The 13060-nt window shown below is 58.2% G+C and overlaps 1 protein-coding gene across 1 annotated transcript; it reads left to right on the forward strand.

Annotated features, from left to right (window-relative positions):
* Positions 1-4: 4 nt before the first annotated feature.
* MZF1 (myeloid zinc finger 1) lies at positions 5-8909 on the forward strand. Its single transcript, XM_020899675.2, has 5 exons — positions 5-692; positions 1038-1221; positions 1691-1761; positions 1871-1991; positions 7315-8909. The coding sequence occupies exons 1-5, from the start codon at positions 297-299 to the stop codon at positions 8748-8750; spliced, it is 2208 nt and encodes a 735-aa protein (XP_020755334.2). The 5' UTR covers positions 5-296; the 3' UTR covers positions 8751-8909.
* Positions 8910-13060: the final 4151 nt, after the last annotated feature.

The following is a 13060-nucleotide window of genomic DNA, read 5'->3' on the forward strand; positions in this document are numbered from 1 at the left end:
TAGGCGTAGGTATCTCTCTTGCAGGGAGAGGGCTGAGGGCAGGGCTCAGATCGTGCGTGTAGACGGGTGGGATTTAGCGGGCAGAGGAGGAACCTTCTGGGCCTGAGAACCAGCCCAGGAACAGGGGGTTACCAGAGACTGCACACGCCCAGCTAGAGGGGTTCAGCGAGGGCTGGCCGGCCCCATGCGTCAGCCTCCGGCCTGAGCTGCACGCCACTGTCCCCATCGCAGCAGCCTCCGCGTGCTCCTCCCTGGGGGTGGACACTGGCCTCAAGAGCCCCAGCCTGGTCTTTCCGATGAGGCCGGCAGCCTTGGGCTCCCGGGGCCGCGCATCCCTAGAAGATGAGGGGCCCGTCACGGTGAAGCTAGAGGACTCTGAGGGGGAGGGTGAAGCCGTCGCCTGGGATCCGGGCCCAGAGGCGGCACGGCAGCGCTTCCGGCGCTTCCGCTATGAGGAGGTTGCAGGGCCCGGCGAGGCGCTGGCCCGGCTCCGTGAACTCTGCCGCCAGTGGCTGCGGCCCGAGGCGCACTCCAAGGAGCAGATGCTGGAGCTGCTCGTGCTGGAGCAGTTCCTGGGCGCACTACCCACCGAGATCCAGGCCCGCGTGCGAGGACAACAGCCAGGCAGCCCTGAGGAGGCCGCGGCCCTGGTCGAGGGCCTCCGCCGGGAGCCAGGAGGGCCCCGCAGATGGGTGAGTCAGAGGCTTGGGGTCTCTGCCTCATCCTGGGGCGCCCTGCTCAGCAGGACGCTAGCCCCCCCGGGTTCTGCAAGTGGTCACCTGCAGCAGACCCTGTGCCAGGGCAGCCGCGGTTCTGACGCCAGCCCTCCATCAGCTGGAGTCAGGACTCAGGCCGCAGGGTTGGGGGAAAGGCGGGCGGTGTCGGCAGAGGAGAGCAGCTGCAGGGCGTCCCTGCCCTCCTTGTCAGTCCCTGGGGGCCGTGTGTCCTCAGAGGCCGAGTCAGTACCCCTGGGATCCCGAGAGGGTGGAGGCCAGGGAGCTCCCTACCTGAGCTCCTGATGGGGGGCACCTGCCCAGGTCACGGTCCAGGTGCAAGGTCAGGAGGTGCTCTCGGAGAGGACGGAGCCCCCCAACTTCCAGGCCCTCCCTCAGCCCACACCTGAGACTCCAGAACCTGGGCTGGAGATGCCCCCTGGGGCCATGGAGCAGTCAGCACTGGGCCTGCGGGTGAAAGAGGAGTCCGAGGTTACTGAGGAGCCAGGTAAGAGCAGGAGGTGTGCCCTCTGCTTCGGCAGCCCCGCATCCTGCCCAGCCAGTGGTGGCCATTCTCCCCTGTGGGCCAAGCCTGCCACAGCTGTGGCTCCTTGCACGTTCTCAGCATGGTGCTGGCTCCTGGGATTCCTGTGTGTGGGAGAAAGGAGTCCTCTCCCCAGGAGGTCTGCGGGGGGGGGGGGGGGGGGCGGGGGTGGAATTAGCCAACTGCTGCAGACCAGACAGCAGACTGGAGCGTGGGGGCGGGGGGCTCCAAGTGCTGGGGGGTGCCCTTCTCTCCTCCGCCTCCCGGGCAGATGCCAGATATGCCCCCACACCGTGTTTCTGTGAGTCCTGAGATCCCCCTGCCACACCAGCCCCAGGTCCCACCCCACCGGATCCTGGCACCTGCCACAGCACTGAGGAGGGCAGCGGGGTGGGGCGCCCTGGAGCTTCCTGACCGCACCCTCCTTCTCTAGAACCGCTGCGTCCTCAGCCTCTAAGCAGCCCGCAGGGGACCCCTTTCACTCTGCTCCCCGACCAGGCCCGGGTGAGTCCCTGCTTTGGGAGCCTCAGCGGGTGGGGCTGGGTGGGGGCCGGGTAGGTCTCTCCTGGGTGGGCCTGGCTACCCAGACCAGCAGTGACCACTGTGGTTTCAGGACTGTGGCGTGGTGCTGGACCAGGCCTCCCCCCATAGTGAGCCTGGGCCTGAGGGTTCCTCCTGGAGGCAGCACCGTGGGGCCCTGTGGCAGGAGGAAGCTGGGGGCATCTTCTCCCCAGGTGAGTAACACAGGGCCCCTTTTCTGCAGCGTCACCTGCGCGCCCGCATTGCCTGGGCAGCCCCTGCAGTGTTCAGCCTGCTTCAGCATCTCCTGCCCTCCAAAGCCAAGCCCTCCATTAACCTCCTGGCCCCATAAACCCCCCTGAGAGCAGGACTCACGTTCCCCACCTCCTCTCCCAGCCCTGGCATCCTGGATGGCCCCCAGGTTCCAGGCCTGCGTCCCACCAACTGGACAGCAGGTCAGCAGGGTGGACAGACAGGAGGGACCTACACACAGGTGGGGACTGGGCACGACAGCACAGTGTCCCTCCCAACCGCCCAGGCTCTCAGGCCAGACGCCCTGCGCGGTCCACCTCGGTCACACGCCTGCGATGGCCCACCATCATCCAGGCGCCGTCTCGTCTTCATCCCATTTCCTGGGCCCCTCCCCTTCTGGGTTTCCTCCCATGTTCTGGTGGACCTTCCTGTGAATGGAGCGGGAGGTAAAGTTCTGAGAGGTGTTACATGTTTAAAACACATTTGTCTAACACTCCACATTACACTGGACTTTGGCTGGATGAAGAGTTCTTTTTATTGACTCAGTCTCCAAACATTTTTTTTCTTAACTGCTGTAAAACTGGGTCAAAACATTTTTTATCACCACTGTTGGTAAGGCTGTTTAACTTTAAATTCAGTTTCTCAATTGTGGGAAGCTGGCTTGAATTGTTTCTTTGAGTTCCTTCCCCTGCATTGTTCTGTTCTCTCGTTTCTAGAATGCCTGTTACTCAGTTATTGGACTCTAGGACAAATGCTCTAGTGTTCTGTTCTCTGCAATTTCCCATCCCTTTCTTTCTGCTCTATCTTCCAGAAAATTTCTTCAGATATCCTCCAGATTCTCCTTTTGAGATTTTCACATCTGCTAGTAGAGTTTCAATTCCCCATCAGTGTCGTCTTTCCCTGAATACTTATTTAAGCCACTTTCTGTTCTTACAGTTGTAACATCTTTCCTTATTTCTCTGAGGATAATAATTTGTTGTTGTTCAGTGGCTAAGTTGTGTCTGACTTTTCTCAACCCCATGGACTGTAGAACGCCAGGCTTTCCTGTCCTTCACTGTCTCCAGGAGTTTGCACAAATTCATGTCCATTCAGTCTGTGATGCCATGCAACCATCTCATCCTCTGTCGCCCCCTTCTCCTCCCGCCTTCAGTCTTTCCCAGCATCAGGGTCTTTTCCAGTGAGTCCGTTCTTCACATCAAGTGGCCAAACTGAAGCCAAACTTCAGTTTCAGCATCAGTCCTTCCAATGAATATTCAGGACTGATTTCATTTAGGATGGACTGGTTGGATCTCCTTGCAGTCCCAGGGACTCTCCAAGAGTCTTCTCCAACACCACAGTTCAAAAGCATCAATTGTTCAGTGCTCAGCCTTCTTTACGTTCCAACTCTCACATCCATACATGACTACTGGAAAAACCATAGCTTTGGCTATATGGACCTTTGTCAGCAAAGTGGTATCTCTGCTTTTTAATACGTTGTCTCAGTTTGTCATAGCTCTCCTTCCAAGGAGCAAGTGTCTGTTAATTTCATGGCTGCAGCCATCATCCACAGTGATTTTGGAGCCCAACAAATGATGACTTGTCTTCAAGCTTCCTCCCAGTGTGCTCTCTGATCTCTCTGGCAGGTAAGAGAGGGCAGCTAGGAGAGAGGAAGAGTTTGCTCCCCACAGAGACCCACTTCTTGGGAGACGTGTGGGTGGGTGGAGCAACCGTGGATGCCACTGAAGGAGTCATAGGGCACCCTGGCTGGGCTGCGTGGAGGCGGCGCCCTTGCCGTGAGGGTCTTCAGTTCTCTCCTTTGAGTGTCCTAAGAAGGCATGTCTAGCCTCTTGCCTGCATCCCGGCTGGGAGACAGGTTGGCATCTCAGTCCCCTGGGTGGCTTCGCTTACCCCCTTGACTTCCTCAATGTTGGCGCTCACCCTCAACCCAGCCTTTTGCCAGGATGAGAGAAGAGATCCAGAAATCAGAGCTACTGCAATGCCTGCCCACATCCTCCATTTCCTCAGAATTGTGTGCAGAGAGGGCCCAGCGCTGTTCCCTGAGGTAGCCCAGCTTCAGCTTGAGTCAGCTTCCCCTGCCCACCTGGTGTCCTTGCCCCTTTACCTGCATGGCCAGAGGGACTTGGTCCTTCCAAATCCTGAATGTTTCGAGCCTTTGAGATCAAACAGGTTGATTTCTTTCCATTTTTCCCCACTGCTGCACAGTTACTGTTTGCTTGGTCTCCCATCCAGAGTAGAAATATCAGGGGTTGCTTTGTTTCCTTTCCTCTTCATCTTTGTGGATTTTATACCTTGAAGAAAACAAAACCAAAGAAAACCTTTATGGAGGTTTTTAATGCTGTTTCACAATGAAACCAATGTAAATAGATACTGTTATTACCCAGAAGTCCCCATTTGCTGTTTTTATCAATAAAGGGCCCAAACTCATTCTTTCTTCATGGATGTTGACCCATCCTTTGAGAACCTGGACATACCTGATGTTATTTCTGGACTTGTTAGCTAGCTTGGTTTCCTGAGGTGCGAGTGCTCCCACTTGTTGCACTATGAACAGCCTGCCCTTCACGGCTCGGGGAGTTCCTCGTCTGTCCCTGCACTAAGCGTCATCCTGGGTGACAGGCTGCCACAGAGTCCATCGTGACTCTGAACTGGAAGGCTCACCTGGGTCCCCAGCTGTTCAGTGGAGACCCTCTGCAGGCTCACCCACACCAAAGGTCTGTGGGTGGACTGAGCTCACCCAGGCCAAGTCCTCAACCCCCAGCTTCACGGCAGAGCCTGGCCTCAGCCCCCAGTCTCTAGCCTTACCACTTTGGAGCATGGTGCACAAGCTCTGGACGGTCCTTTCTTGTCTTGGAGCTGCCCCAGGTATTTTTAAGGTTCTTCTGTTAACGTTCTGTCAGTGCTGCATACTGAAGCTGAGAGGAGGTCTGGCAGCCACCCCTTCCGCTGTCTCAGCCTTCAGCTGGGGGCCCTGCTGGGCAGCTAGCGCCCTGCCTCTCTCAGCACAGCGCAGCCTCCGCTCTCTCCAGCCACACTGGCGGCTCCACCTACAGCTCCTCCGCAGGTCCTTTCTCTGCAGTCCCATCTTTCCTCGGGCTGCACTCACCCACAGACAACTATGGCCCCTGCTTCAAATACGGGGTCCCTCAGCCACTGTGGGCTCCGCACCAGGTGCCCTGGCTGCTCCCCTTGCCCTCCACGGAACATCAGTGCAGCCAGTGTTTTCATCAGGAGAACATTCTGAATAGGTAGCATTCACGTTAGAAAATTCAGAAGGCCCAAGGGCATATACAGTGGAGCGCCCCTCCCCTGCCTGAGTCACACGGTCCTGCACCCCAACAGCCAGCATCACCGGTCTTTTGTATGGACTTACAGAAAGATTCTGTGCGCAGGAAAGCAAACACAAATGTGGTTGCATACTCATCTGCCGTCTTTAAAACACACATGGAAGCTTGATCTTCACCCTGTTCCCCGCCTGACATTTTTCATGCATCTTCCCACTTGAACACACAGCAGCGAGCACCCTCCTCTTTGGACAGCTCCCCACGACACACCTGTTTACCCATCCAGGTTCCCACTGACACTCTTCTGAGTTATTTTTCAGTGAGAACTGAGAACCCTCCTATTGAAAGGTTGTTGCTGGATCATGCAAAGACGCCGGGGTTCTTGGCCTCTGGAGGAGAAGAATTCAATCCGGGGCCAGAGACCAGGCTGGGTCACTCAGAGCTTTTGTGTAATAAAGTTTTATTAAAGTATAAAGGAGATAGAGAAAGCTTCTGACATGGACATCAGAAGGGGGTAGAAAGAGTACCCCCTTGCTAGTCTTAGCACTGGAATTATATACTCTCAAATTAGTTATTACAGTGAAGCAAAAATGTCTAGAGGTTGTAAAGACCTCACCAGACCTACTCCCATGATTTACATACGGAGATAACAGAATTAGCCAGGTTTTTTCCAGAGACTGTCCTCAAGCAGGATACATTATTGTTATATAATCCTAAGGAATATAGAGGGAAAAAATTTTGTCCTTTCTGACTCCTTGAGAATTCCAGACCACTGTCTCCATGGGGACCCCTAGACTTCTTATCAACCTGCCTAGGAATTGACTCTCTCACTATACCGGTCATTTCACACAGGGAGGAACACAACTGGTGGAGAAGTACTTAGAAGTGGAATCGTTGGATTAGCCTACGGGAAATTTATTGTTTGATGTATTTGACGACACCAACTTCTGTCTGTGCTCACCAGCAATGCACACAGACACTTGGGTTCTGGAGTAAGGATGTGGAACTGCAGATGAGTATGGCCCTAATGTGCAGTTTTCTTATGGGGGGAACTAAGCATGTTTTAGGGAATTTAAGCATCAGTGACATTTCCTTTCCTTTTCCAGTCTTCTGCCCACATTCTTTTCTGCTGACTGATTGCTGCTCTTACTTTGGTTAATTAGACCCTTGCCTCTGGAGGGTTCCTCAGTTTGTCATTCATCTTTTGACTCTTGAGGGTTTTTGCTGAGCACAAATGATTTCCTTTGAGGCAGTATAATTTATCTGCATTTTCCTTGGCAGCTTATAGATTTTCTGTCATCCCTGAAACCCCTGTTCCCCTCTCTGCGTCCCTGATGTAACCCCCTCCTCCTCTGTGCCATGCTTACATCTCCCTCCTCCAGCATCTAAGGATGGAGTGCTCGCAGCCTGGCTGGAACCTGCTCCTTTGAGCCAGACGCCCAGCCCTGTCTGACCACAGGCAGGCCCAGGGCTTCGTGTGCCCTGTAAATGCCACGGTACCACAGCCACACTTCCCTACAGGCAGGGCGAGACCCCTGTGCCCCAGTGGCTGCACTAGGTCTCAGCGGCGCCACAGGAGTCCCGCGGGCATCACAGGCACGGCACAGCAGACAGAGGTCCTGGTGCCAGAATTTCCCGCCTGTCCGCTCCACTTCCAGCCTCCCTCAAACCCACCCACTTCTCCGCATCTGTGGGAACCAACATCACCCACCTGCCCAGTGCAAGGGCCACCTTTGCGCTACAGCCCTTCCGGAAAGGTGGTTTTGCAAACTTATGCCACACCTGGAAAGCCCGTCCCCTGTTTTTAGTCTTCCACCTGTCTGTCCCATCCTTACCGCCTTCGGAAGCCTGCTCAGACAGAACCCCTGCCCCTGCCCAGGTGACTTCTGTCTGCCTCTTTGGACAGTTTTAGGTCGCTCCATTTCACACCCTTTCACCAGGGCTGGAGTGTCTCTGGGCACCAGCGGGTTCTCTGTCATGAATGAGTGGATCCCCTTGTGCCATGCAGGGTTTACACTCCAGATCGACAGCGTTTCTGTGGACCCACACATCGTGAGCCCCCACGTCCACCTGCCCTGGGACCTCGGTGTGGCCAGCATCACAGGCCAACTCGAGTCAGCCTCCCACGAAGCTGGCTTTTCACACGCGCTAGTGCTCTCCAGCGACCTGGGAGGTGAGCTGGACCCGACGGAGGATGCCCGCCAGGCCGTGGGCCGCGGACTGGCCGCGGCGAGCTGGCGTGCCCCCAGGGGTCGCAGCCGGGCTCGGGGGCGCCCCGGCACAGGGGCCGGAGCTGAGCGAGGGGGCCGCTGCGATGTGTGCGGGAAGGTGTTCAGCCAGCGCAGCAACCTGCTGCGGCACCAGAAGATCCACACCGGAGAGCGGCCCTTCGTGTGCGGCGAGTGCGGCCGCAGCTTCAGCCGCAGCTCACACCTGCTGCGCCACCAGCTCACGCACACGGAGGAGCGGCCCTTTGTGTGTGCCGACTGCGGCCAGGGCTTCCTCCGCAGCGCGCGCCTGGAGGAGCACCGGCGCGTGCACACGGGCGAGCAGCCATTCCGCTGCGCCGAGTGCGGCCAGAGCTTCCGCCAGCGCTCCAACCTGCTGCAGCACCAGCGCATCCACGGCGACCCGCCGGGCCCCAGCGCCGCGCCCCCCGCTCCTCCCGGTGCGCCCGAGCCCCCAGGCCCCTTCCCGTGCAGCGAGTGTCGCCAGAGCTTCACGCGGCGCACCGTGCTGCTGGAGCACCAGGCAGTGCACACGGGCGACAAGTGCTTCGGCTGCACCGAGTGCGGCGAGCGCTTCGGGCGCCGCGCGGTGCTGCTGCAGCACCGGCGCGTGCACAGTGGCGAGCGGCCCTTCCGGTGCGCCGAGTGCGGCCAGAGCTTCCGCCAGCGCTCCAACCTCACGCAGCACCGGCGCATCCACACGGGCGAGCGGCCCTTCGCCTGCGCCGAGTGCGGCAAGGCCTTCCGCCAGCGGCCCACGCTCACGCAGCACTTGCGCGTGCACACGGGCGAGAAGCCCTTCGCCTGCCCCGAGTGCGGCCAGCGCTTCAGCCAGCGCTTGAAGCTCACGCGCCACCAGCGGACGCACACGGGTGAGAAGCCCTACCGCTGCCGCGAGTGCGGCCTGGGCTTCACACAGGTCTCCCGGCTCACCGAGCACCAGCGCATCCACACGGGCGAGCGGCCCTTCGCCTGCCCCGAGTGCGGCCAGCGCTTCCGGCAGCACGCCAACCTCACGCAGCACCGGCGCATCCACACGGGGGAGCGGCCCTTCGCCTGCCCCGAGTGCGGCAAGGCCTTCCGCCAGCGGCCCACGCTCACACAGCACCTGCGCACCCACCGGCGCGAGAAGCCCTTCGCCTGCCAGGACTGCGGCCGCCGCTTCCACCAGAGCACCAAGCTCATTCAGCACCAGCGCGTGCACAGTGCAGAGTAGCCGGAGCGCGTGGCCCCACCGTCGTCCACCATTGGAGGCAGGGTGTGTGTGGAACACCTACCTCATGGGGTTGCTGAGACCCGTGATCGCGTCGGTACAAGCCAGCTCTCTTAGGGCCTGGCTCCCAGTAGGTGCTCAATAAACAATATACAGAACCTCCGTCTGGGTGTGCACCCACCGTCTGCCCACTCGCCGGGACCCCTCTCAGCCCATGCTACTGGTCTACCACCTTCTCTGTAACCACGTGCCTCCTGCAAGACCCAGGGCTCCCGGCAGATGTGGCCCCTAGCAGGGCCTGCCCCCGTCTGCAGGACGTCCCCTTACAGCGGGGCTCCTGTACTATTTGCCTTCGACCCACCTCTCCGCTGGCCAAGCCAAAGGCCAAGGGAGGACCTGGAGGGCACCGCCCTGCCAGCCAGCCAAGATCATCAGGTGCTAAAGCATCAAACGGGTGCCTGTGAGGCCACCGCCAGCCTGAGTTTATATGTTTATGAAACCAAGGAAGCCATATCTTAGCTGTAAAAGCTATAAGGTTTTAAGTGGGAATCTAGTCTTAGAAGACTTTCCTCTGTTCCCGCAGACTCCAACCGGTCTGAGAACCAAAGCTGGCGGCAAGGCCAAGCTAGTTCCCCAGCCCTCCAGGTGCCGGCTGTTCTCTTCCCTCCCTGGCCCCAGGCACAAGCCCTAAGTACCCTCCAACTGGAAGGTCTCTGTCATGTGTGTTCAGTAACTACTCACAGGACACACCAGCTGCTGACATGCAGGTGGACAGACACTGGCAGCTCCAGGTCAGAGTCCTGCAGACTTGAGGGCGGGACCTCTGGACCCCTCCTGCCTCTTCCTGTGCCACTGCTGCTTTTGCTCTGTCCTCCCCTTCCATCCTACCACTGGGGCCTTGACACAGCCCCCGACTCCCCCACTGGATGCCGGAAGTACCAGAGACTGTGGGTGAAAGGCAGTTCCAAAAAGGGGATCTTCATGCAGCAGGGTCGGGCTTGGGACTCAAACCTCACCCTAGGCTGGTGTCAGCCTGCTCTTGGTCTAGAGGCCTAGAGGGTTCCAGGAACAGCCCTTCCGCACAGCTGGAATTTCACCTACCACTTTGAGTCACCCCAGTCCCAAGACTTGGGCCCTGGTATCAGGAAAAGACAAGCAGCCTGAGCCAGAGGCTTCCTACCAACATGCGAGAGAAGGCCCGCTCCCAGCCTCAGCCCCCACTCCTCCCCAACTCTACCCCTCTCCTTCCCCCTCCCCGGTAGCCTAGCCCCAGCCACAACCAGAATCACTCTTGGCATCTACTACATCCGGCAGGTCAGCCACTCCCCCAGGCAGAGGCACTCCTGTGTGGCAAGATCAGGGCTGGGAAGCTGGGGCGGGGGGGGGGCGGGGCGCGCTCCCCTGGGCCCTTTGACAGCACTCAGTTCTCTGGTCACAAAGGGTTCTGAGAAACCTGGTGTGGGATACATAGAATCAGAGGGAAGAGGAAGACAGGAAGGGGCTGAAGAATCAGATCAGGGAAGTCACACGAATGAACACAGGTAGCCAGTAGCTAGTGGTCTCAGGTTGGAGGAATGTTGCTGGAACTTTACAAAATCCTGTCATGTGGATTTTTTTTTTTAAATAACTTGTGTGACTTATAATCTGAAATAAAGAAAACTCATCTTTGGTCATCTTTGTGTTCATCATGAAATCTGTGCAGATACAACTACATAAAAACATGAAATTCCACACAGGAAAAATTATAACAGACATGAAAAGCATGGAGACATCTGGATGGGACCCCACACCCAAATCCTTGAGAAGTCCATGGACCCACGTTCCAAAACAGCCCTCTGAGAAGTCAACGTGAACAGCTATGTGAGGGCCACTCATGAAAGGTCATTTCTGCAGCTGGCCAGGGACACCTCTGCGATCCAGTCACACAGCTACAGGTCAAGACCCAAGTGTTACCATGCGGATCATCAAGACTGAGGGCTTGGACAGAATGACCACTTGGCCAGAGCCACAGAAGAACCCAGGAGAGGAATACCTACGCACTGGTCATCTAGGAAAGCTACAACAGTGCCCAGCCAGCCTATCCCCGGACTGTCTGTATCCAAGTCCATGTTGTCCACTTCCAAGCCCAGCTGGCTGCCCCATGCCACATCCATCCAGTTATTCTCATCAGCACCCCAGCCTCCCAAATCTATTCACTTGTCTCCACCAATCAGCACTGCTCTGATTCCAGCCATCCACCTCCAGCCTGGAGGCCCACAGCACTCAGCCTCCCTGCCCTGCCCACTCCTACTCTCTCATTCCCTGGACAGACCCTTTCTTCACAGAGGCAGGGCCCAGAGGCTAGGCTAACAATCGGAGGTGCACCTTCACCCTCACAACCCACCCAACAGGTTCTGCCCGGTCCTCTGCCCAGTCCCTCCAAAGCACTGGCCCCAGCTTCCCTCAGGGTCTTTGCACGTGTTAAGCAACTGTGCTGCCTACTAACAGGCAGCAGGCCCAAGGGCCACAAGCACCTGTACCACCCAAACCACCTGGGCCTCTCTGCCACTCGAGTGAGCACTAAGGTGACAAGCTTAGCTGCACCACCTCCAACCCAGGCGCCTGCCTCACTTAGGCCATCCCCTCTTCCTCGGTCCAGACACTATGGCCCCCTTTGCTTAGCATTTTGTTTCATGATCAAGTCTTCCGCACTGCACAGTGGGGAAACCACAAGATCAAAGATCACACAAGTCTAACTGTGGACTGTTACCTCTCCAGGGGATGAATACTCTTTCCCGAGATGGGACTTTAGCTGAAGGGTCTCAGCAACTGGCCTGAGGATGGATACATGAACCAGGCTGGCCAATAAAAACCATCCCTGAGATTTTGGTTGGAAACTGCAGGATGGTCACCAATCCTCACGTCCTGTACAAAGATAATCACCAAGAGTAGAGCAGATGAGAAGAACAGAGAGAAAGAGGAAAACTAACTTGGGAAGAGTCCTCCGCGTCCCAGGACCAGTCATGCCTGAAGGCTGAGAACACCAGGATGGTTGCAATCTCATCCGCCCCAAACCTGCGGTTTTTTGCAGCTTCCGATCGCTCAGCCTCACCCCAGCATCTCTCCAGCACACAGCTCTCAAGGAAGTCAATGAGGCCGGCAGTGTGGGGTGAGGACAACCAGAGGGTTGAAGGGGGGCTTCTGGAATGGCAGAAACTGAATGCAAGCGGGAGGAAAAGGGAACGGCTTCACAGCCACCACTGGGATCTGAGACCACGGAGCCCAAGGACGCCGAGGGTACCCGGGAGAAGGCTGGGGTCGGCAGGGACACCAAACCACGGCCCGAAAAAGTGGAGGTTACTTTCTGGGATGAGGATCGGCCTGGGGTCGCCAAGAGGAGGCCATGGGCTGAGCCTGCCCACCACTAGCGCGGGCCCAACTGGGCTGCCGGGACTACTCCCACGGTGCTCCAGAAGACGGTGGCACGTCGCCTGAGTGACGGGATGGGGCGTGCGGCAGGAGCCTCATTCGGACGCGGGAAGGCTGAGGGGCAGAGCCCCGGCCGCCCCTCAGGCCCGGCCCCCGCCCCGACCAGCCCTTGAGGCGCCGCTCACCACCAGACGGTGTCTTGGTGACAGCCTGAAGTCTCAGAGCCGCTCCGCGCCGCCTGCTCCAGCCTTCCGACGCACGCTGAGCTACGATTGGAGGGGAGGCTGGCTCCGCCCCCCTCGCGCAAAAAGACGGCGGAAGGCCGGAGGTCGCCCCGGGGGAACTCTAGACCCACGGGGAAACTCTGGACCCGCGCGGAGGGCTGACCCCAAGTGTGTGAGCTCGTGTAAACCTCCAGTGTTATACTACGCTCTGACACAATACATGTTTTATTTGTTACTTTACCTCAACCAGACTCTCTGCGAGCGGGTTCTCTGGGCCTGAGATGGGACACCGAAGGTTCTGGGTCACGCACTCTAGGCCACGCTCCTGGCCTTGCTCAGGCTCTGACCCTAACCCTGCCTCGGCCTGTGGCCCCTGGGGACAAGCCCCTCGTTTGGCCCGCCTGCGCCGCCGTTCGCACGACTGCGAGTGGGCATGGCGGCCTGCATCTGCCCCATTTAAATATGGCGGCGACACCGCCACCCCCCCCTCCTCCCTGGACTCGCGGGCGTCCCCGGAAGTGGCCGGCCCGGCCTGCACGAACGGAAATACCCGAGCCAAGCCGAAGGAGCTCGACCCCCAAGCCCCAGCGCGGAGCAACGTGGGGCGGTGGCGGCGGCTGCGCAAGCGCACAGCGCAGGCCGGCCGGGAAGAGCCGAAGCGGGCAGGCGACGGAAATAGCC

This window comes from Odocoileus virginianus, chromosome 20 (genome assembly GCF_023699985.2).
Source record: "Odocoileus virginianus isolate 20LAN1187 ecotype Illinois chromosome 20, Ovbor_1.2, whole genome shotgun sequence".
Classification (NCBI taxonomy): domain Eukaryota; kingdom Metazoa; phylum Chordata; class Mammalia; order Artiodactyla; family Cervidae; genus Odocoileus; species Odocoileus virginianus.